General features: G+C 43.6%; 1 protein-coding gene across 1 annotated transcript in view; it reads right to left on the reverse strand.

The window, feature by feature from the left end:
* The window catches only part of LOC129148584 (protein mono-ADP-ribosyltransferase PARP14-like), a 67456-nt gene extending 49354 nt beyond the window's left edge, over window positions 1-18102 (reverse strand). The window contains exons 1-3 of the mRNA XM_054713918.1: window positions 17860-18102; window positions 8952-9085; window positions 8222-8255 (exon numbers count right to left, since the gene is read on the reverse strand). Of these exons, the coding sequence (XP_054569893.1) occupies window positions 8222-8255; window positions 8952-9085; window positions 17860-18046 (355 nt within the window). The 5' untranslated portion in view covers window positions 18047-18102. The remainder of the gene's footprint in view (window positions 1-8221; window positions 8256-8951; window positions 9086-17859) is intronic.
* Between the last annotated feature and the right edge of the window lie 7384 nt (window positions 18103-25486).

Genomic DNA, 25486 nt, shown 5'->3' on the forward strand with positions numbered 1-25486 from the left:
TGTCAAATATTAATTGAGCATAGTGGTTTGGGTCGATTTCTGGGTTCTCTATTCTATTCCATTGGACTATATGTCTGTTCTTGTGCCAGTACCAGGCTGTTTTGAGAACAGTGGCTTTGTAATACAGCTTGAAATCTGGTATTCAGATCCCACCTATTTTGTTCATCTTTCTCAGGATTGCTGCAGCTATTAGGGGTCTCTTTTTATTCCAGATGAATTTTTGGGGAGTTCTTTCTAGGTCTGTGAAATATGCTGTTGGTATTTTAATAGGGAGTGCACTGAATCTATAGATTGCTTTGGGTATTATGGACATTATAATGATGTTGATTCTACCAATCCATGAACATGGTATGTTCTTCCATCTGTTAATATCTTCCTCTATCTCTTTTTTCAGTGTCCTGTAGTTTTCCGTGTATAGGTCTTTTACCTCCTTAGATAAGTGTATTCCTAGGTATCTTAATTTTTTTGGTGCGATGGTAAATGGGATTGCTTTTTTAGTCTCTCTTTCTGTAAATTAACTATTGGTGTATGGAAATGCCATAGATTTCTTGGCGTTAATTTTGTATCCTGATACATTGCCGAATTCATTTATTAAGTCTAATAATTTTTTGATGGAGTCTTTAGGGTTTTTTATGTACAGTATCATGTCATCTGCGAATAAGGACAGTTTTACTTCTTCTTTTCCAATTTGGATGCCTTTTATTTCTTCTTCTTATCTAATTGCAATGGCTAATACTTCCAGTACTATGTCAAACAGGAGTGGTGAGAGAGGGCATCCCTGTCTTGTTCCTGTTCTTACGGGAAATGGTTAGTTTTTGCCCATTGAGTACGATGTTGGCTGTAGGTTTGTCATATATGGCTTTTATTATGTTGAGGTATGATCCTTCTATTCCCACCTTGCTGAGAGTTTTTATCAAGAAAGGGTGTTGGATTTTGTCAAATGCTTTTTCTGCATCAATTGATCTGACTATATGATTTTTCTCCTTCAATTTGTTTATGTGATATATCACGTTTATTGATTTGCGAATATTGTACCATCCTTGCATTCCTGGGATAAATCCTACTTGGTCATGGTGTATGATCTTTCTGATGTACTGCTGGATCTGATTTGCTAGAATTTTGTTGAGGATTTTGGCATCTATGTTCATGAGGGATATTGGCCTATAATTCTCTTTAATTGTGTTGTCTTTATCTGGTTTTGGTATTAGGGTGATGCTGGCTTCATAGAAGGAGCTTGGAAGTGTTCCTTCCTCTTGAATTTTTTGGAATAATCTGAGGAGGATAGGTTTTAGTTCACCTTAAATGTTTGGTAAAACTCCCCTGTGAAGCTGTCTGGCCCTGGGCTTTTGTTTGCCGGAAGATTTTTGTTGACTGCTTCAATTTCTTCCATAGTTATTGGCCTATTGTGATTTTTAGATTCTTCCTGATTGAGTTTTGGAAGGATGTATTTTTCTAGAATCTGTTCATTTCCTCCAGGTTGTCCAATTTGTAGTAATAGAGTTGTTAATAGTATTTTTTTTAAAACAATCCTTTGTATTTCTCTGGGGTCTGTTGTTATTTCTCCTCTTTCCTTTCTGATTTTGTTTATTTGGGTCCTCTCTCTTTGCTTCTTGGTGAGCCTGGCTAGAGGTTCATCAATCTTGTTTATCCTTTCAAAGAACCAGCTCTTGGTTTTGTTGATCTTTTGTATTGTTTCTTTGGTCTTTATGTCGTTTATCTCCGCTCTGATCTTTATTATTTCTTTCCTTCTGCTTACACTGGGCTTATCTTGTTGCTCTCTCTCTAACGCTTTGATTTGTAGGGTTAGGTAATTTATTACCATTGTTTCTTGTTTTTTTTGCAGTAGGCTTGTAGAGCTATGAACTTCCCTCTCAAGACTGCTTTCGCTGTGTCCCATAGATTTTGGATTGTTGTGTTTTCATTGTCGTTTGTTGCCATGATGTTTTTTATTTCTTCTTTGATCTCTCTGGTAACCCAGTCATTGTTTAATAGCATGCTATTTAGTCTCCAGGTGTTTGGTTTTTTTAGATTGTTTTTATTGTAGTTGATTTCCAGTTTTATGCCATTGTGACCTGAGAAAATGATTTATATGATTTCTATCTTCTTGAATTTGAAGAGACTTTGCCTGTGGTCTATCTTTGAATATGACCCATGTGCACTTGAGAGAATGTATATTCTGCGGCTTTGGGGTTAAATGTTCTGAAGATGTAAATTAATTTCATCTAATCTAGTGAGTCATTTAGGAATGATGTTTCTTTGATGATTTTTTGTTTTGAGGATTTGCCCAATAGTGATATTGGGGTATTATAGTCCCCTAATATGATTGTATTGCTGTCATTCTCTCCCTTGATATCCTCCAGAAGTTTTCTTTTATGTATTTGGATGCTCCTGTATTGGTTTACGTATATGTTTACCAGAGTTATTTCTTCTTGTTGGATTGCTCCCTTTAGTATTATGAAGTGGCCTTCCTTATCTCTTGTTATGTCCTTCACTTTGATATCTAATTTGTTAGATATAAGTATTGCTACCCCAGCTTTTTTTTCATTTCCATTTGTCTGAAAACCTTTTTCTCTCTCTTCACATTCAGTCTGTGTTCAACTTTTTTTCTGAGGTGGGTTTCCTGTAGATAGTTGATATATGGGTCATGTTTTCTTATCCACTCAGTTACCTTATATCTTTTGATTGGGATATTTAATCCATTTACATTTAAAGTTATTATTGATAGGTACTTTTTTGTCAACATTTTTATTCTTTACCCATGTGTTCCTTCTTCACTTTAAATTTCTTCTTTTTACAGCAGACCCTTTAGCATTTCTTGCATTGGTGGTTTGGTGGTAATAAACTCCCTTAGTCCTTTTTTGTCTGAAGGTTCTGATTTCACCCTCAATTTTGATTGACAGCCTTGCTGGGTATAGTATTCTTAGATTGAGACCCTTCCTTTGCATCATGACTTTGTATATTTCATTTCATTCCCTTCTGGCCTGATGTGTTTCTGTTGAGAAATCAGTCACTAGTCTGATGGAGGATCCTTTGTATGTAACTTTCTATCTCTCTCTGGCCACTTTTAAGTTTCTTACTTTGTCATTCGTGTTTATGATGTGCCTTGGTGTCGGTCTTTTGGGCTTCATTTTGTTTGGGACTCTGTGACCTTCTTGGATTTGTGTGAGTGTTTTCTTCCCTATATTGGGGAAGTTTTCTGTCATTATTTTGTCAAACAGGTTTTCTGTTCCTTGCTCAGTTTCCTCTCCTTCTGCCACCCCTATTATGCGGATATTGTTTTGTTTTGTGTTGTCCCAAAGTTCCCTTAGGCTCTCCTCCTGCTTTTTAATTATTTTTCTAGAAGCTGCTGTGCTCTGGTATTTTTTCCTAACTTGTCTTCTAGCTCACTGATGCGGTCCTCTGCTTCTTCTAATCTACTGTTGATGCTTTCTATTGAGTTCTTTATAGTAGCAATGTCATTTTTCATTTCTCCTTGGATCTTCTTCATTTCCTCTTGGTTCTTGCACATATTGTTGAATTTGTCTTCCATTCTTTTCATACACCTTATGACCATTTCTCTGTATCCTTTTTCTGACAGGTTGCTTGCCTCCATTTTGTTTACTTTCTTTTCTGGTGATGCCTGCTTTTCTGTTATATGCAGGTTGTTTCTTTGTCTCCCCATGATCTCTCTTCTCCGGTGTTTGGTTATGTAGTTCTCTCTCTTCTGCATTGATTTAAAGGCACAAAATACAACACAACAAGGCACAGCACACAAGGCACTGAATACAAATGTATTCATGATACTAATATTTAGCAAATAAAGGTGACCACCTGAGAAAATAGAATTAGAGGATAAGAAAGAAAGAAGAAGAGAAAAAAAAAAGACAAAATAGAGAAAAAAAATGAGTGCAAAAATGAAATTGGGAAAAGAGAAAAAAGTAAGAGAAAAGAAAGAGAATAAAAAGAACAGGGAAAAACTATTTATATGGGGAGAAAACTCCAATAGAACAGCCAGTAATCCCAACAAATGTCAGCAACAAATACCTAGAGATGAATGCAAACTACAAACAGCAACTAATATCAAATGAGGCGAGGGAAAACAGAAGCAAAAAACAAAGAAAACCAAAACAAAAAAAAAAACAAAAGGAAAAAGCGAAACAATCTCACTAACAAGCATAAAATAAACCAATATAATCAACAATCAAGCAAACAACAACAAAAGGACAGAGAGAGGAAAATTTTGGTTAGTGGAGAAAGAGAAGAGAGGGGTGTGTATGGACTTAGAGCAGGGGATTGGAAATTAGATATATAAGTAGGGTGAAATTTAACAGGGGGTAAAAAGAAGGAATAGGGAAAATCTAAAGCAGGAATAGAATAAGAGAAACAGGACAACAAAAGGGGAAAAATGAGGAAGAGAGTGTTGGCATAAAGGTAAAGTTGAGATGGAGTAAAATGATGCTAAAGGAAAGTTGAAAATAGAATGTAGAGCACTAATCCCAAAATAAAATAAAGAGAAAATAAAATGACACTTTAAAAAAAAGATAAAATAGTAGTAGTAATAATACTGATTAAAAATAAAAATGTAATAATTAAAAAGGTAAAATCAAGTGTGGTAAAAAGAAAAAAAATAGTTTCTTAAGCAAAAGCTGAAAAAAATAAAATAAAAACAAAAATATGCAGTAGTGAAGGTCATTCACTTCCTCTACTGTTCTGTTTGGCACATCTGTTTCCTAGTCAGGACAATATTAAAGTTCCCTGTCCTCCACTGCTCCTCAGTGTTGTAAGCCACTGTCCTGATTTTCATGCAGGCAGTACTTCTTTGTTTCTTATACTCCTTCATTTGTGTTTACGCAAGAGTCAATTTGTGATTCAACCCCTGGGTGGCAGTGTTTCTGGGTGGACCTCCAGGTATAAGTCCTCTCTAGCTAGTGCTTATATTTTCTTTTCCCTGTCACACTTAATACTGGTTTGAGGGAATGGGCTACCACAGAGCTGGTTCTCTGATTGTTCTTCTCCGCTCTAATCCCCAGGTTCCTCAAAAACAACTTTCTCCTGCAGTCTCTTAGAGTGTCCCCAATTGGGTGATCCTATGTTCTGGGCTTAGTAATCAAAAGCAAGGATTTAAAGGGGGGAAAAAAAAGAAAGAAATAGAAAAAAGAGCCAGAGTAAGTGCGTGACTTTCACCCTCGGGCGCTGCTCAAAAGTCTGTGCAGTCTTTCCCCCCTGGCTCTAAGCTGCCAGCACACTGTTAATATTTTTAGGCTGCCATTTTGTGCCCAGTTCAGCTATGGGTCTCTTTTTAGAGTTTCCTACTGTTAGCAGCCCTACAGATCCCCGTCCACACTTACGGATCACACTAGCCTCAATGGCCACAGATTTTTGTGGGCGAAGTCTTCCCCAGATCCTCTAGCTCCCATGGTGTGCGTTTCTCTCTCCTGCCTGCATCACAGGCCTCACCTTTTCCTGGGTGAACTATGACCTTTCCATAAGAAGGTGCAGAGCTCCTCCGAGTCTGCATATTCGCGTTGCTTGGGGACCCGTGTTCCTGGTTTCACAGCTGTTCCCTGGGTGGTGTTGTTGTAGATTCCGGGATTTTTAGACTTCTGATAACAAACACTCTCCCCTCCAAGATGGCGCAGTGTCCGCATCAGAGCTGGTTACTCCGGGAGGGATTTCAGTAGCAGTGGAGGCTGCCCGGTCAGGGAAACCCTGTCTGGCAATCCCCAACAGTCCCTTGGCGTATAGCTTTCCCTCAAATCACAAATAAACATTCCCTGTATGACCACACACACTCCTTTCGTTCTCTCACTCACGCACTTTCTTGCTGTCTGCCTTCCTGTCAGCAGCCATCTTCCCAATCTCCATTCTCTCTTGCAGTGACCTTAGAGGCCATGTGTCAAGGAGCCCTGGATTCCCAAATGACTGCATAAAGCACTCTGGACTCCACCCACCACCCTAGCTGCCAACTACACTGCACTGTGATCTGGGGAGTTGTTTGTTAGAGCAGTTAGATCACGCCAACAAATACACACACACACACACACACACACACACACACACACACATGCCAAATAAAAAATAGCTTGAGGATTCAATAGCAACATAAACTAGCATGCAATGAGACAGGTGTGACAAACCAGAATGAGTACTAGGCTGGGGGTGAGGCTCTATGAGTTCAACCCCTGACTCCACCACTCTTTAGCCAAGTCACCTTGGGCACATCTCTTAATTTAAAAGTGAGACTACTGGATTGAGTGAATGATAAGAGCCTTGCTAGCAATATAGTTTTATCATCCCACTATTAGAAACTTTGTCAAGAGAGGCATTGCCATATAAACAGCACCAATAATTAAGTCAAGATTCCAGGAAAGAGAGATAAAGGGATTGGCTGGCTTGGAAAGGCTTTAGAGAAGAGGAGGAATCTGAGTAGATCTTGAAGGGTCTATTGAATTTAGGAAGAGAAAAGTGGGGTAGAGAGTAAGTACTGTGAGCAACAGAGTACAGGCAGAGTATCGTGTTGTGCCAAACTATTTAGGAAATGGTGTTCTGACCAATAAAGCTCAAGGAGCTCTCATGTACAGAGATGTAAAAAATGAGGCCAGAAAAGTCAGCTTCAGCCAGAATGTGGTCTGGACTTTATCTTGCAGTTGGTGGTAAGGTGAGCCAGGGAAGGTTTCTGTGAAAAAGATGACCAGATATCCAGCAATACACAGGACTGGTCAGATTTAAGGAGAAGAGAGACATCAGGTACAGAGAGACTAAGCAGGGTATCCCTGCCATGCTGGATTTGTAAAGTAATAATGGCGGCCTGGGCAGAGGGAGGAATGAATGAGACCAACATTTTTGAAAGCTTAAAGAAAAGACAAATTTCTAGTAGGTGATGGGCAAAGTGGTTATGTACTTGAAGAGAAGTCAAAAAGACAGAAGAGGGCACTGGTTTGGAGGCAGATGACACACATGGCTTCAGACACGTTGGCGCTAACAAATTTTCCAACAGAAAGGTCAGACACAGCTCTAGGATTTAGAAGAGGGTCCAGGCTTGAAATACAGACTTGGAATAAACAGAATTTGCTGAACACAAGTGACCAGTATTTCTCTGCACTTGTTCGTCTCTTTTCTTCTAGTTCTTCCACTTGCTGGTTTCCACCTTTGAGGCCCAACCCAGATCAGCTTGGCCTGAAACAGGACCCTGGCTTAGTGCTCATATCCCCTGATGTTGGTGTGTGCCTTTCCCTGCTCTGTCACTGCCTGTCAATCTTTAACTTGAAGCTATGGGTTTCAGGCATGCCTAGTGCCTTCATGGTGCTGTGTCCTCTGCTCTCCTCATCCCTTATATGTGGGACCTACAAGGTAACCACCCCCCATGCTCATTTTGCTCACCATTCCAATGAATTTCTAGAGTTCTGACAATGGCCCCATGTTCTCATCCGAGTGCCATTTTCAAAAAGAGGAAGTTGCAAAAATCTAAACATGTTCTCAATACAACTTCCACTTTAGAAGAACATATTTACACATTTTTTGGAATTTTCTTTTCCCTAACATCTGAATATGTATCACTTTATCTCTCTTGCTCAGCCATTCAACACATTTCACCATTTTCTCCCCTTTATAACACCATGCTTAGCCCAGAAAACCAGTTGCTTCTTTAGTAAATGTCAGGTGCTACAGGCTAACACCCAGTCACTAGTTAAGCAACAGACTCCACAACAGCCACTAGGTGTCGGGCTCTATCTTACAGCAGATGGGACAAGAAGAGCTGCTGCTGGTCTGGAGGGTTGCACCCCAACCTGCACCCAGCATCAGAAGCTTTTATCCACGGAGGACCCACACCTTCCTGTAGTGGCTCCTGAGGACAGCACTTTCCACACCCAGTGCTCAGAAACTGATTTAGCCACACACAGCACCCACTGATACATCATGTACTTTCTTCTCAATAGCTGCTTGGGCACAAGGGGTTCTAAAGGTCAGTTCATCACCTTCCCCCAGGCATCTCTTGGCCCTCCCCTCAATTGCAAGTTGTCTCCCAGTCCCCACAGAGAGACCTGTTTCCATCCTCCTGACCTGAGCCTTAGAGCTCAAGTGGCTGCGAGTACTGTATAAAGAGGATGCATCCCAAGCCATCGCCAAGCTGAGGAAAACCTGCCTGGTGAAGTAAAGAAGGTAAGGATGATGTCTACAAGTGCCATCTTTAATCAAAGCAAAACTGCCTCATGAAGGCCAGTCATCTCAATTGAGACTTTACCTGGTTTTTTGGCATGTTCTTTGGTCTTGGATTCCTGAAATTCAAACAATAAAGTAGCATTAATAAATTACCAATAATGCAAAATTTTTTTATATTAAGAAAATGTGCCTGAGACCAGCATAGAGATATAGGGTCAACAAACACAATAGTGAAAAATTCCAGCAATAATGCTTTTGAATGTCCCCCAGATGTAGTGGCACCTCCACTTACTCAGAACAATGTATACCAAGTGTCCGGGGCATGGGGTAAGATCTACATCTTTCCCCCATTTAACATTTATTGAGTCTTTCCTATGAACACTGTACCATTTGCTTTACACAGGTTGTCTCATCCAACCCTCACAACAATCCTACAAATCAACAAGGTAGATACTATTACTATACCATTTTAGGAAATACTTAGTACATGCAGTATGAATTGCTATCTCCTCAAAACAATGTAAAAGTAAAACAAATACAGCAAGTTCCAGGTTAAGAGCAACCCAAAATTTTATGTCTCAAACCTCCCTTATTATAACCCCAAATCTTGACTTTTCCAAAAGTGTCTAACATCGAAGAAAAAGTGCCTCCTCCTTCATTATCCCATACCTATCCCACCACATCTGTAAGTTGCATTTCTCACAGCAGTTTGATTTATATTTTTTGTTCCACTAGGTGTTCCTCATTGTGCTTCCCATCCCGCACAACTTGGGAGAACAGCCTACTTCCTGGCTACTCGCTCCTTTACTTACATTTGCTGGAATTTTCTCCTTAGAGGCATCATGGACTTCATTTGGAGCTGGAGGCAACTTGACGGTTAACTTCAATGTTCCTTTTCCTGGCCATGCTAACTCGTGGTTCTCTCTCTCCAGAACGTTCTGCCGAACTGAAATACCAAAAAAAGAAGAAGGAGGAGAAAGAGAAGGATAACTGTTAAGCAATCTTTATTAACAAAATTATTATGTATTTCCAAAGGCTTTGTCATCATTAATCAATTACTCAGTCATTTCCCCAAGAGAGGCCTTATGTGATAAAAAAAAAAAGAAAAAAGTTTAGCAAACAGACATGGATTTGAATTCTATCTTTAAACTTATTTTTTTTTATTTTATAAATCTTTATTGTTCAGATTGTTACAATTATTCCTCTTTTTAGCCCCCATAGCTCCCTTCCACCCAGTTCCTACCCCACCCTCTGCCCTTACCCCCCCGCACTGTCCTCATTCATAGTGTACGATTTTTGTCCAGTCTCTTCCCGCACCCCCACACCCTTTTCCCCCCGAGAATTGTCAGTCCACTCCCTTTCTATGCCCCTGATTCTATGATATTCACCAGTTTATTCTGTTTCTCAGAGTTTTAATTCACTTTATTTTTAGATTCACTTGTTGATAGATATGCATTTGTTGTTCATAATTTTTTCGTTACCTTTTTCTTCTTCTTCCTCTTCTTAAAGAATACCCTTCAGCATCCTATCTAATAATAGACAAATATGCAAATTGACCACACCTCCGACAAACCCACAAACCACGCCCACAAGCCACGCCCATCATCCAATCAGAGCAAGTATGCAAATTAACCCAAACCAAGATGGCTACAGCCACAGAGAGCAAGGTTTCCTAGGTAACAGAGGAAGCCAAGCTTTCCATCTGCCCTTGCCAGGCCTAAGCCTCCACTCAAGCTACAAAGTTTCAATTATAGAAGGTAAACAAATTCAAACAAATGGCGGCAGAATGGAGCTTGAGAGAGCAGGCCAGGGTTGCCGCCAGCAACAGGGGAAGCAAAGCTTTCCACACACCCAGGCCGGGCCCACCCGCTTAAGGCAACAAAGTTTCAATTATAACCCCAACACAAATGGCTGCCGGCCTCGGAGGGAGCCCCAGGCTTGGCTCCGCTCCAGGCTACAAAGTTTCAATTGTAGAAGGAAAATAAATTCCAGATACCAGGGCCTCCGCTTGGGTTACCAGGGGGCGTAGCCAGCCTGCAAACCACCACAGGCCCCTCGCTCAGGCCATCCCACGCCCCGAGGGAACCCCCACCTGATCCGGGATGCCCTTCAGGGCAAACCAGCTGCCCCCCACCCCTGTACCAAGCCTCTATCCTATCTAATAAAAGAGTAATATGCAGATTGATCATCACTGCAACACACAATATAGCTGCCCCCATGTGGTCAAAGATCCTGCCCCCATGTGGACACAAGATGGCCACCACAAGATGGCCAGCAGGAGAGGGCAGTTGGGAGGCACCTGGACTGCAAGGGAGGGCAGTTGAGAGGGACCAAGCCTGCAAGGGAGAGCAGTTGGAGGTGATCAACCCTGCAGGAGAGGGCAGTTAGGGGTGACCAGGCCAGCAGAGGAGGGAAGTTGGGGGCAAACAGGCTGGCAGCAGAGTGGTTAGGGGGTGATAGGCTGGCAGGCAGAAGCAGTTAGGGGCATTCAGGAAGGCAGGCAGGCAAGCAGTTGGGAGCCAGCAGTCCTGGATTGTGAGATCGGGCCTAATCGGGCAGTCTGACATCCCTTGAGGGGTTCCAGATTGGAGAGGGTACAGGCTGGGCTGAGGGACAACCCCCCTCCGTGCATATATTTCGTGCACCGGGCCTCTAGTCTAATATAATAATAGACAAATATGCAAATTGACCGCACCTTCACTACACCTAAGCCACGCCCACCAGCCAAGCCACGCCCACCAACCAATCAGGACAAGTATGCAAATTGCCCCAACAAAGATGGCGGCTAATTTGCATATCAAGACAGTGTCGAAAGAAGCCAAGAGCTGCAAAGGGGAGTAAAGCTTCGAAGAAGCAAGCAAGCCAGGGGGGCGGGGGGAGGAGAAGGGAGGAGCGAAGTCAGGGCCGTGGGCGAAGGGAAACGAAGGCGGGCTGGAGGAGAAGGCGGGGCCGGCGGCAAGGGCGGAGCGGAGGCGGGGCCGGGGGCGAAGGGAAACGAAGGCGGGCTGGAGGAGAAGGCGGGGCCGGTGACAAGGGCGGGGCGGAGGCGGGGCCGGGGGCGAAGGGAAACGAAGGCGGGCTGGAGGAGAAGGCGGGGCCGGTGACAAGGGCGGGGCGGAGGCGGGGCCGGGGGCGAAGGGAAACGAAGGCGGGCTGGAGGAGAAGGCGGGGCCGGTGACAAGGGCGGGGCGGAGGCGGGGCCGGGGGCGAAGGGAAACGCGGGCGGGCTGGAGGAGAAGGCGAGGCGGGCGGCAAGGGCGGGGCGGAGGCGGGGCCGGGGGCGAAGGGAAAAGCAGGCGGGCCGGAGGAGAAGGTGAGGCGGGCGGCAAGGGCGGGGCGGAGGCGGGCGACAATGGCGGAGCAAAGGGAAACGCGGGCGGGCCGGAGGAGAAGGCGAGGCGGGCGGCAAGGGAGGAACGGAGGCGGGGTAGAGTGCAGCAGGAAATCCCATTGCAGGAATTTTCCTGCAACGGGAAAGCTAGTTTCATATAATACTGGTTTGGTGGTGATGAACTCCTTTAGCTTTTTCTTATCTGTGAAGCTCTTTATCTGACCTTCCATTCTAAATTATAGCTTTGCTGGGTAGAGTAATCTTGGTTATAAGTTCTTGCTATTCATCACTTGGAATATTTCTTGCCATTCCAATCTGGCCTGCATAGTTTCTGTTGAGAAATCAGCTGACAATCTTATGGGTGCTCCCTTGTAGATAACTAACTGTTTTTCTCTTGCTGCTTTTAATATTCTCTCTTTGTCTTTTGCTCTTGGCATTTTAATTATGATGTGTCTTGGTGCGGTCCTCTTTGGATTCTTTTTGTTTGGGGTTCTCTGCACTTCCTGGACTTGTAAGTCTATTTCTTTCTCCAGGTGGGGGAAGTTTTCTGTCATTGTTTCTTCAAATAGATTTTCAGTATCTTGCTCTCTCTCTTCTTCTGGCACCCCCATAATTCGGATGTTGGTATGCCTGAAGTTGTCTCAGAGGCTCCTTACACTATCCTCATATTTTTTGGATTCTTTTTGCTTTTTGCTTTTCCAGTTGAGTGTTTTTTGCTTCTTTGTATTTCAAATCTTTGACTTGGTTCTTGCGTTCCTCTAGTCTGCTATTAGATCTCTGTATATTATTTTTTATTTCAGTCAGTGTATGTTTAATTTCTAGTTGGTCTTTTTTCATATCCTTGAGGGTCTTGCTAAATTTATCAGCCTTTTCTAGAAAATTCTTGAAAAACCTTATAACTGTGGTTTTGAACTCTATAGCCAGTCGTTTGATTTCCTCCATGTCTTTCATTTGTGCTCTGTTTCTTTGTCTCTGCATTTTGGCTGCTTCCCTGAGTTGATAGAGTGGCTTTGTGTGCTAGGTGTCCTATGGGGCCCTGTGGTTCAGCCTCCCCAGTTACCTGAGGTGGACACTCTTGGTGCACCCCTTTGTGGGCTGTGTGCACAGTCTTGTTGTAGTTAAGCCTTGACTGTTGTTGGTGTCCCTGGGAGGAATTTCTCTCCAGGTCAATTGGCTGTGAGGATCAGCTGTATCTACGCTGGGAGAACTTCTGTGCTGAAGACACCCTTATGAGATAAGACTTGCAAAAGTCTCTGTGCTCAGCTTGGATGGGACAGAATCTCTGGGTGCAGCAGACAGCCTTGGCTTCCTGTCAGTCCTGCCTTAATAGACCCCTGGGTCTCAGTGTTCCGCGGTAATCACTGCATGCACCTGTGAGAGAAAGCCACCCTCGAGATTCGCCCGCTGCCAGACAGTCCAGTTTCGACCCAAATGAGTCTGGGTTCCCAGAGTCTTGCCTGGAACTGGAGTTCAGTGCAGTCAGGAGCTTTTGTCTCCCTCCTGCTTGAGAAAACCAGCTGCATACTCAGTTGCCCTCCCTCTCCTCGCCTGCGCCTCCAGACCTTGGCTTATGCAGCTCCTTTGAGTCTCAGTGTGCTTTTCTCTTTCCTGACAGTACAGTTTCACCCCGTATGAGTCTGGATCCTCAGAGTCTCACCCGGAACTGGAGTTCAGCGCAGTCGGGAGCTTTTGTCTCCCTCCTGCTTGAGACAGCCAGCTGCATACTCAGTTACCAATCCGCTCCGCATGCGCACGTCTCCATACCTCAGCCTTTTGCAGCTCCTCTGAGTCTCAATATGCTTTTCTCTTTCCTTCTACTTGTAGAATTTCCACTCAGCCAGCTTTCTTGTGGTTCTGGATGATGTCCGTTTTGTCTTTTAGTTGTAGTTTTGAAATTGTTGTGCGAGGCAGCAGTTTAGGTGTTTACCTATGTCGCCATCTTGGTTTCTCCTCTAAACTTATTTTTTTAACCTTGAGTATTTCCAAAGCCTCAGTCTTATTGTATAATAAGCAATTAATAAAGATTGTATTATATGGGTGTTACGTGGATTAAATTGAAGAAACATAAAAAACTTTAATATAGTACCTGATACTCAGTGGGCACTAAGAAAAGGAGCAATATTTATTGCACAGTAAAGGAAATAAAGTTGTTTACATCATGGTGAGCAGTGGAAATTAGCTGCGGGGACATGGCATGATGAAAGCTAAGTTTTAAGAAGGTGACTCGGGTAAGCAGTAGCAGAATGGCCTGGAGCATAGTTTAAAAGTTTTTCAATCAATTCTTTAACTTGTGAAGGAAAAAGCCTTACATCTTATAATAAAAGGAAAAGGAAAAAATGGATGGAGAGATTAAAAATAAAAATAGCACATCAGGCAGCTGGACTGTAGTGAGGAAAAAAAACTGAACAGTGAACATAAGCAATCAAAAAACCTGGATCAGAATTCCAACTCTAGGTGAGTGACATTGAGAAACTATCTGAACTTCTCTTAAATTAGTTTTCTCACTCAAACCAGTGGTCTGTGAATGAATTTTGTAACACACACAAGAGGTATGCAAATGTACGTTATAAGAAGAGGCAGGCAGAGAAAGAAAGGCAAAGTTAGTGTATCTCAGACTGTGGAGAATGGAGAGTGAGTTTAGAAGAGGAGATGTGGTCGACATAGTCAGATGGTACAAAAATGTCAGGGTGAAGGGGAACCTTTGAGAGTTCCCTACTGTTCACAGTGCAGCCCTGCCATGCATGTTGGGTTACCATGTTGCATTCTGATATGGTTGGCCTGATGAGGCCAAGGATACAGGTAGGAATCTTTCAAAAAGAGGGGCTTAAATAGCTTTCCCACCTCAACCATCCATGGAAGGGTAGGATGCCAACTGGATGAAACAGTCCCCCAGAAACAATATAAGAAGAAATGCCGGACTCCAATTTCACTCTTTACGGGAGGGAAGATACCTTCACTGAGACTCCTAAGGGGCTGCCCTAAGCTTGAGTAAGGACTGGAGAATAACCCGGTTCCAGAGAGGAAGCTAAGTTGTGTAAGCCAGGTTGTCCAGAGTCATGGACCTCTGTGATTGAAACCCTCCTTTTATTATCCCCCACACTTTGGTAGTCATATCCATATCTGGATATCCACATTTAAATGTGTCAGCCTGGCCCTGGCCAGTATTGGTCAATGGTTAGAGTGTCAGCCCTCACACCAAAGGGTCATGGGTTCGATTCCCAGTCAAGGGCATAGGTTGCAGGTTTGATCCCCACAGTCAGGGTTGAATGCAGGAAGCAACCAATCAATGTGTTTCTCTCACATTTATGTTTCTTCCTTTCTCTCTCTCTTTCTCTTTCTCCCTCATTCCTTCCAATCAATGAAAAAAATATCCTTGAGTAAGGATTCAGAAAAATAACAATAAAGTAAAATAAAATAAAAGTGCTAGCCTGGCTCGGGCTGGTGTGGCTCAGTGGTTGAGCATCGACCTATGAACCAAGAGGTCAGGGCACATGCCTGGGTTTTTATTCTAGCTCCTCATTAATATGTCTATCTCCCTCTCCCTTCCTTTCTGAAATCAATTAAGTTATTTTAAAAATAAATAAATGTGCCTTCCTGTTTGTGTGCAATATGCATGGGCACCACTACTTCAAGAGGGCAGATGGCAGCAAGATCAGTAAGTGCTCCCCAACAAGGAAAAGGTGAATCTGGGAGGAATAAGGCTGAATCTCTGATGTCCAGCCACCCAGACCTATGTCCTTTGTGCACTCATCTCAAACCATCCACATTTGCTTTTATTAATGGGTTTCCTCACCCCAAAGAGACTGACAATAATCAGGAGCCAAATTATGACCAGAGAGAATGATAAATGTACACATCCAAAAATCTTCCAAGTCAATTTACACTCATCTTTTCAAAAATTCAATCAACTATATAAAAGTAAGATGCAGCTTCTCAATAGTTCGGGTGTGCTCTACCATAATTTCCACAGAGAAATGCTGGTGGGCTCAGCCTGATTATGTGAATTATATGACTAAAGTCGTGTTACACGACCAGCCTGCACCTGCTGAGGCCACTTCCTGGTGTGGAGGGGATGGGTCTCCCTGTAAAGACAAGCTCTCCTGCCCTAGGACTGCCAGGGCAGGTCATTCATTGTTAATAATTTCCTGGCAACTTGCTGCTGAGAAGGCTGTCTTCTGATAGTAAACCGAAACTGACTGGGACTTTCCACTCCCCAAGAACTTTGACCATAAAAGGTCATCAGCTGCACAGATTATGAGATGTCTGTGCTGGGGGTAACACAAAGGGGTCATTGGGGCAGCCTGGGGGTGAAGGTATAGGGTCGTGGGCTGAACAGGTGAAGGAAGAAGCCTGGCAGGAGACTGAAATTGGTTCTACTTTGAGGGCTAGAACAGAATGATGTTATCATCACAGAATTATATTTTGCACTGGTTATATTTTTATGCTGTTTGTATTTCCTATAATGGGCTCCCATTTTGTTCATCCAGGGTAATCAAACACCAGGATTCTCAAACTTCAGTGCTTTAGAGTCACCTAGGGTGCTGGTTCAACGAGCTGATGCCCTCTCATCCACCCACACTCAGGGCTCCTGAGTCTCTAGGACAGAGCTGGGCTGTGTCTGTTTAACCTGCTGAGGGTTAATGACATGCTAAGGGCCAGAACCATGGTGATGCTAACAGTTGGAATCAAAGTGGTAACATCTCTTGAGGAAATGACTGACATCATACAGCTGCCCTTCTGTGCATTCCTTGGTGAAATTAATCCTTGGAAAACTGTGTACCTTGTTTCCATAAAGCTCTGAGCCAAGCAGGTCTCCTGTCTCCTGCCCCCTGCCTGCCTCACTTCTTTCACACAATCTGTGCACCCCTTTCCTCACTGGGTCTCCTCTTTCCTTTCAGGATCCTTGCTTAAAGCTTTCCAGTTGCTCTCATGGCCTTGTAAGCCTCCTTGCCTCTCCTCTGGCCCAAATGCTTCTCAAATCCAGGGAAGGAAAGCGGGACTAGGGGTTGTCCACATCCTCTCCTGTGAGATTCCAATGGAAAAGGTGTGAGCTCTGGGAGTGTCTGGTCACCTGCCTCCCCGTAAAGAACATAGTGGGTGTCCTAAGCAAGCAGATGTTTTGTATTTGTCCTCGCCCTTTATTTTTTCTTTTGTTGTTAATCCTCCCCGGATGATGTTTTTTCCATTCATTTTTAGAGAGAGTGGAAAGGAGGGAGAGAGGGAAGTAGAAAGAGAGAGAGGGAGAGAGAGAAACTTTGATGTGAGAGAGACACATCAGCACTGGATTGAACCTGCAACCTATTGGTGAAACGGCCGATGTTCTAACTACTGAACACACCAGACAAGGCCTCCCCTTTTCGTAAACTGTAAAAGGAAGCTCAGGAGAGAACTCAGCTGCTCAACTGCCTGCGGGGCAGGGGGGGGGGGGGGGGGGGGGGGGGGGAGGAACTTCCCCCTCAAAAGCTTAAAACTCTCAACCTCCTTCAACCCAGTCTGAGGACCAGCCTGAAAGAGAGGGACAGGTACCAGCAAACTTCCAACAAAGACAGGTGATCAGGAGCAAGCTGCCATCTCCCTCCAATAACCCCCTCTATTTCACCCAGGCAATGTGATTTTCAGCAGGCCTCTGCCCCTCCCCAGGTGACCCCAGAACCACTGGGCAGCTCCCTGACCCATGGGGAAATCTCATGACTCCTCCCATTGCTTAGCCCCTTTCCTCCCCTAAAAATTAACAGAAATAAGAGGGGCTCTCCCTCTCCCTCCCTCTCAAATGGAGCACAATGGCGCACTGCCCATTCCCACAGGATCAGTCACCAAATCCAGAACAGCACACAAATATGTCCCTTCCATCCCCACTGACTTTCATTGTTAAGGACTCACTTGTCCTCACTCAGAATAGCTGCAGGAATCTCTTCAAAGGTCTGATTTCCATGGTCTCTCCCAACAGAAATCAACGTACCTATTTTCAACCAAATGTATCTCCCTAACCTATATTTGGGCTTTTATCCCGTGAAACTTTCTCTTCCCTTAAAATCGTGTTCCCATCAACCTGGGGAGTTCTAGAACTGCTGCCTTAATAGGCAGAAGACCCAAAGCGCAAGAGATGCAACGCTGCCATTAGCACACTGTGTGTTAACCCATTAACGCACCGAGTAGCCTTGTCAAAGGAGGCGAGTGCCCGGGCTCTCAGCGCCTTTCCTTCTACCTGGCGCGGTTCTGCCCCACCTGCCACCTCCCAGAGGCCGCACCGCTGAGTTCCAGGAAGCGCAGGGCAACCCGCCCACCCCCAACTGCTGCTGCTGGAGCCGGTCCGCTGCGCGCCCCAGTCCTCCTGTCCCCGCAGGGAGAGCCCCATGGTCTCCCCTCACCCCGGCCCGGGTCCCGCTCACCTTCAAGCAGGTGGAAGAGCACCAGGAAGCGGGCCGGGCTGCCAGGTTCCTGTCGGACCTCACACTCCCCGCCTCCCGATCTCTTCGGGCTCTGGAAGTACAACTGCAACTTGGTGGTCAAGCTCTTCGGGGGATCGGGACCCCAGGACCCCTCGACCAGCAGCGGGAAGTAGCCGGGCGCAGCCATCCTCAGCCCTGTTTAGGGCGAGACTGCTAGTCCTACCCCAGCTCACAGCAGTTAACTTTGCCTCTTTCGCTTTCCTTTGGGGGGGAAGGGAAGGGGACTCCTCCCTGCTCTAAGGTTACTGCCTTTGGCTGTAAACAGCAACCCCAGATTTGATGAGTCACCCCCACAAAACCTTCACTTTCCTCTGGGGCCCAGGGCAAAGGCCATCCAGGTATTTGGGTGTACACGGGTCCCTAAACTCAGGGCTCATTTGCCACACACGTAAGCCACAGGTGAAATCAGCAGCTTTTTCTGGGAGCGATTATCATTCAAACACTACCAGTGCATCAGGTCGGAGAAGTGTCTCTTGGACTGCTGAGGACCTTGCAAGCACTGTCTCCTAGTCGGGGCAGGAGACAGAGATGACCCTGGACGGAGGAAAGGAAGGGAAGGAAGTGGAGACAAGCAAAGTCAGCTCTTCCAGAAGTGTGACTGAAGGGGAAAAGGAGTTAGGCAGCAGTTTACGGGGTTATAAGATCAGGCAGTTGTTATGTTCTTTTTTTCTGGCTTTCAAAATATTTTTAAGATGGAAGAGTCTTAGGCATGTTTAAATATTGGTGGAAAGAAGTGAAGGGAAGGATGAAGATCAGGTTGTGGGAGAAGGTGGGGTGGAATCCTGGAGGCAGTAGTAACCTGAGGAGGGGACACTTTTCCCACGCACCAGGAACAGGTGGAGATGGAGTAGAGAAGTGGGAATTCTGAATGACTGTGATGGAGGTATGGACGTCCTTCCCTGGTGGATTCTATTTCCTCTGCGAAGGAGGTAGTGAGGTCTCTCAGATTCTGCCAAAATTAGGGCTGCTTCCCCCTTCAGGACTGGACCTGACATATTGTCCCCTAATAAAAAAGAAACTAAATTTCAGAGATGGGCCAAAGAGAGTTCACTGGGCTTTTGTTCTGATCCATAAGAATGCTGAACTGTATTCAGGTTTTTTCCTCCAGTTTTCTACCTGCAGGTGGTGCTCATCATCCAGTTCAAACCAGCTTGGTGCACAGTCCAGGAAATGGGGAGGGCCCAGAAGGGCAAGTCATAGCTCTCAGCCACACAGCAGTGACTGATTCCCCACAAGGCATCTCACCCCAAATCACAAGTAAAATCAACGTCCTCTTCTCACTAGAATTTGGGGAGGCAGAACTGGGCAAATAGTTGTTGTTTTTTCCCCACATCATCATTTTCAAGAAATAAAACCAGAGTGAAACTGACACTCTATTTATGGATGAGGCAAAAGTGGGTTTACAGTTGTAAGTACATGAAACACAGAGTTTATGCTTTTTAAATTTTTATTGATTGATTGATTGATTGATTGCTTTAATCCTCACCTGAGGATATTTTTCCATTGATTTTTAGAGAAAGGAGTAGACAGAAATATCTATGTGAGAGGAACACATGGATTGATTGCCGGCTGGAGAGGAGCCTGCAACTGAGGGACATGCCCTGGACCGGCATTGAACAGGTCCATGCTCCATCTACTGAGCCAATCTGGACAAGACTCACAAAGTTTATTCTTGTATTATTATTTATTAATTACTCTATTATTTTTCCACATAAACAAATGTAAAGTTACTACCTTTGCCCCACCCTGTATAGTAGAAGTTTTAGCCATCCATTTCTGTTTTTCTCTCAAGGAATTACTTCATTGTCAGCAGTGTGCCTCGCCACTCAGGTCCACTCATCGTCCCTGGGTGGATTGGGGAAAAGCTAACAGAGGACCAGGAGGGCAGGTCTTGAAAGCCAAGGAAAGGACGTTCTACAAGAAGGAAGTTGTTGACTGTCATCAGCCCCTGAAGTACTTTGTCTTCTCTCCTAAGTTGTTTTGGACCTATTCACCCTCCCCCGTCCCACAGTGCTTATCCTCTCTCAATTCTCTGTCTCCAACGGGTGTCTACCTCCTGAAACTCATTTCCTTCCAGGGAAGCAAGGGTCCTCTCCAGGCCTGGGGACGGTGGCGCTCCAACATAGGAGTGGCCATGTTCACACGGCTGACCTAGGTTCTCCTTTCACCTCATAGCCACAGCTGATCTTTTTAAAAAATTATATTTTATTAGTTTCAGACAGGAAAAGAGGGAGAGGGAGATAGAAACATCAGTGATGAGAGAGAATCATTGATCAGCTGCCTCCTACAGACCTCACATTGGGGATTGAGCCCACAATGTGGACATGTGCCCTGACTGGGAATCAAACTCTGACCTCCTGGTTCATAGGTCAACCCTCAACCCCTGAGTCACGCCAACTGGGAGCCACAGCTGATCTTAATATCAAATTTACAGCTGCATTTTTGAGCTGACCTTCCCTTTCTCTGCTTCATCTAAATTTCCTTTTGCAGGTTCTCTACAATCTTCTATGCAAACTTCTAGCATCAGGCTCCTTTCAACTTCTCAATAGACTTCTTTACAAACCCTCCCCATTTCACCCATTGCAATGTACACTGGGAAAGGGTGGTTTTCCCATCTGTTCTGAACCAGCGAGTTGTGAGCACCTCTTGTTCTTGTCCCTGAAAGTCCTGGCCTGGGTCCCCTGAATAGGATGTGACTTAGAAGAAGTGAAGCAAGCTGCCCTATCTGTTACCACTCCAAGTTCAGTCCTCAGACATTTCACTGCCAGTACAGTAATTCCTCATGTACATGTTCCCACAGAAGTCATTTAGGTTCACTAATACTACCATTGGCTGGGAAGTGGAGGGAGGCTTCTACAGAAGAGTCCAGAATAAACTGGATCTTTCCAAATTTGTGTGAAATGAAGATCCTTCCTGGTGATCTAATAGGTAACCATTGAATCAGACACACGTGCATTTATCTCAAGACAAGCATTAAACAGATGCTGAACCCCCTTTTTTGTAGCACCTCCCCCCCCTTCAGCACAAAGTAGTTAGAGTGGTCGTCAACTTTATCCCCAATATCTGAGTCTTTTGTAATCCCCAAGGCTAAGAATAGCTTGTGGAACAAGAGGGGGGAATGAAAAGGAAAATGGAGGGGCGGGGCTTGCAACCTAGTTCAGTATCTGGTTAAAACTGCAGTCTTACTTCCCCACTCTGACCTGGGCAGAGCTGCAGAGCCTAACCCCAGCACCCAGCCAGCTGTGGGGATCCTCAGGGGTCCCCCACAGGAGGAGATATATAAGTCAGAGCCTCCCCACTAGTTCAGTTCAGGCTTTGGATCCAGAATTCCCCTGGACTAGCAGATCTGGGGAATAAAGGTTAACTTTCCTCCTTCAGAGCTCTGGCTGATCATTCTCCCGTGCATTCTGCCACAATACCACTACTTTGCAAGTGAAATTAGACTGATGATCTCTTAAGAGTGCTTTCAACATTCTAATCATACTAAATACCCAACATTTTTCTAAACTAGTCATAGGTACAGTGGAATGGAGCAGCTTTATCATCTCTAAGGCAAAATGAGACCTGAGTGTACACTCCCTAGTTTGAAAATGGCAGCCAACTGCTTCCCAGTTCTTTGTTGTTGTTTTTTAATATATCTTTATAGAATTCAGAGAGGAAGGGAGAGGGAAAGATAGAAATATCAATGATGAGAGAGAATCATTGATTGGCTGCCTCCTGCAGGTCCCCTAGTGGGGATCGAGCCCGAAATCCAGGCATGTGCCCTTGACCAGAATCAAACCTGGGACCCTTCAGTCTGCAGGCTGATGCTCTATCCACTGAGCCAAACCAGCTAGGGCTGCTTCCAGTTCTGAAAGGACATGACGGCCCCAGTGGAACTGCATTGGGTCATGATAGGGCTTCGGGGTTTTCTCAGAACTCGGTGTGTTTTTCTCCCCTTCTCTTTGCTTCCCCACCTGTGTGTTTGTGTGTCTCTTCCTTTTTGACACTTGCTCCTCCTTTACCTCCCATGTCCTCTCTCCATTGGCTGGAAGTATGGGTGTGTCTGGTGTGTAAGTTAAAATTTATCACCTCCGTTTTTCAAAAATTCTTTTTTTTTTTTAAATTTCTTTATTTATTTTTTTTAAGGCTTATTTATTTATTTATTTATTTTCCAATTTTTTTATTAAGGTATTATATGTGTACATATTTTACCATTGCCACCCCCCACCCCACTCCCATATATGCCCTCACCCCCCAAAGTTTTGCATCCATTGGTTATGCTTATATGCATGCATACAAGTCCTTTGATTGATCTCTTATCTCCCCCCCTCTCCCTAACTTTCCCCCTATAATTTGACAGTCTGTTTGATGCTTTACTGTCTCTGTATCTATCTTTTTGTTCAAGTTTATAATGTTCTTTATTACCCATAAATGAGTGAGATCATGTGATATTTTTCTTTCATTGACTGACTTATTTCACTTAACATAATGTTCTCCAACTCCATCCAGGTTGCTGCAAATGATGAGAATTCCTTCTTTTTTATGGCAGCATAGTATTCCATTGTGTAGATGTACCACAGTTTTCCGATCCAGTCATCTGCTGATGGGCACCTAGGCTGTTTCCAAATCTTAGCTATGGTGAATTGTGCTGCTATGAACATAGGGGTGCATATATCCTTTCTGATTGGTGTTTCTAGTTTCTTCGGATATATTCCCAGGAGTGGGATTACTGGGTCAAATGGGAGTTCCATTTTCAGTTTTTTGAGGAAGCTCCATACTGTTCTCCACAGTGGCTGCACCAGTCTGCATTCCCACCAGCAGTGCACAAGGGTTCCTTTTTCTCCGCATCCTCGCCAACACTTGTCGTTTGTTGATTTGTTGATGATAGCCATTCTGACAGGTGTGAGATGGTACCGCATTGTTGTTTTGATTTGCATCTCTCGGATAATTAGTGACGTTGAGCATGTTTTCATGTGTCTCTTGGCCTTCCTTCTGTCTTCTTTTGAAAAGCTTCTATTTAGGTCTGTTGCCCATTTCTTTATTGGATCATTTATCTTCCTTTTATTAAGTTGTATAAGCTGCATGTAGATGTTGGAGATCAAACCTTTATCAGTGATGCCATTTGCAAATATGTTCTCCCATGCAGTAGGCCTTCTTGTGGTTTTGTTAATGGTTTCTTTTGCTGTGAAAAAGGTTTTTATTTTGATGTAGTCCCATTTGTTAATTTTCTCTTTAGCTTCCATTGCCCTAGGGGCAGTGTCAGTGAAGAATTTCTTTTGGCATATGTCTGAGATTTTGCTACCTGTGGATTGCTCTAGTATTTTTATGGTTTCCCGTCTTATGTTTAAGTCCTGTATCCATTTTGAGTTTATTTTTGTGTAATGCGTAAGTTGGTGATCAAGCTTCATTTTTTTGCATGTATCTGTCCAATTTTCCCAACACCATTTATTGAAGAGACTGTCTTGACTCCATTGTATGTTCATGCCTCCTTTGTCAAATATTAATTGAGCATAGTGGTTTGGGTCAATATCTGGATTCTCTATTCTGTTCCATTGATCTATATGTCTGTTCTTGTGCCAGTACCAGGCTGTTTTGAGAACAGTGGCTTTGTAATACAGCTTGAAATATGGTATTGAGATCCCTCCTACTTTATTCTTCTTTCTCAGGATTGCTGTGGCTATTCGGGGTCTTTTTTTATTCCAGATGAATTTTTGGAGAGTTCTTTCAAGGTCGGTGAAATATGCCATTGGTATTTTAATGGGGAGTGCATTGAATCTATAGATTGCTTTGGGTAGTATGGACATTTTAATGATGTTGATTCTACCAATCCATGAACATGGTATGTTCTTCCATCTGTTTACGTCTTCCTCTATCTCTTTTTTCAGTGTCCTGTAGTTTTCCGTGTATAGGTCTTTTACCTCCTTAGTTAAGTTTATTCCTAGGTATCTTAATTTTTTTGGTGTGATGGTAAATGGAATTGCCTTTTTAGTCTCTCTGTCTGTAAGTTCACTATTGGTGTATAGAAAGGCCATAGATTTCTTGGCGTTAATTTTGTATCCTGCTACATTGCCGAATTCATTTATTAAGTCTATTAGTTTTTTGACGGAGTCTTTCGGATTTTTTATGTACAATATCATGTCGTCTGCAAATAAAGACAGCTTTACTTGTTCTTTTCCAATTTGGATGCCTTTTATTTCTTCTTCTTGTCTAATTGCAATGGCTAATACTTCCAGTACTATGTCAAACAGGAGTGGTGAGAGTGGGCATCCCTGTCTTGTTCCTGTTCTTAGGTGAAATGTTTTTAGTTTTTGTCCATTGAGTATGATGTTTGCTGTGGGTTTATCATATATAGCTTTTATTATGTTGAGGTATGAGCCTTCTATTCCCACCTTGTAGAGAGTTTTTATCAAGAAAGGGTGTTGGATTTTGTCAAATGCTTTTTCTGCATCAATTGATATGACTATGTGATTTTTATCTCTCAATTTTTTTTATGTGATGTATCACGTTTATTGATTTGCGGATATTATACCATCCTTGCATTCCTGGGATAAATCCTACTTGGTCATGGTGTATGATCTTTCTGATGTACTGCTGGAGCCGATTTGCTAGAATTTTGTTGAGGATTTTGGCATCTATGTTCATGAGGGATATTGGTCTGTAATTCTCTTTCATTGTGTTGTCTTTATCTGGTTTTGGTATTAGGGTGATGCTGGCTTCATAGAAGGAGCTTGGAAGTGTTCCTTCCTCTTGAATTTTTTGGAATAGTCTGAGGAGGATAGGTTTTAGTTCTTCCTTGAATGTTTGGTAAAACTCTCCTGTGAAGCCATCAGGCCCCGGGCTTTTGTTTGCTGGAAGCTTCTTGATGACTGCTTCAATTTCGTCCATAGTTATTGGCCTATTGAGCTCTTTAGATTCTTCTTGATTGATTTTTGGAAGGTTATATTTTTCTAGGAATATGTCCATTTCCTCCAGGTTGTCCAGTTTGTTGGAATAGAGTTGTTCGTAGTATTTTGTAACAATCCTTTGTATCTCAGCGGGGTCTGTTGTTATTTCACCTCTTTCATTTCTGATTTTGTTTATTTGGGTCCTCTCTCTTTGCTTCTTGGTGAGCCTGGCTAGAGGTCCATCAATCTTGTTTATCCTTTCAAAGAACCAGCTCTTGGTTTTGTTGATCTTTTGTATTGTTTCTTTGGTCTCTATGTCATTTATCTCCGCTCTGATCTTTGTTATTTCCTTCCTTCTGGTTACACTGGGCTTTTCTTGCTGCTCTTTTTCTAGCTCTTTGAGTTGTAGGGTTAAGTAATTTATTACCATTGATTCTTATTTTTTGCAATAGGCTTGTAGAGCTATGAACTTCCCTCTCAAGACTGCTTTCACTGTGTCCCATAGATTTTGGATTGTTGTGTTTTCATTGTCATTTGTTGCCATGATGTTTTTTATTTCTTCCTTGATCTCTCTGGTGACCCAGTCATGGTTTAATAGCATGCTGTTTAGTCTCCAAGTGTTTGATTTCTTTGGATTGTATTTATTGTAGTTGATTTCCAGTTTTATGCCACTGTGATCTGAGAAGACGCTTGATATAATT

This window comes from Eptesicus fuscus, chromosome 3 (assembly GCF_027574615.1).
Source record: "Eptesicus fuscus isolate TK198812 chromosome 3, DD_ASM_mEF_20220401, whole genome shotgun sequence".
In the NCBI taxonomy this organism is placed as follows: Eukaryota; Metazoa; Chordata; class Mammalia; order Chiroptera; family Vespertilionidae; genus Eptesicus; species Eptesicus fuscus.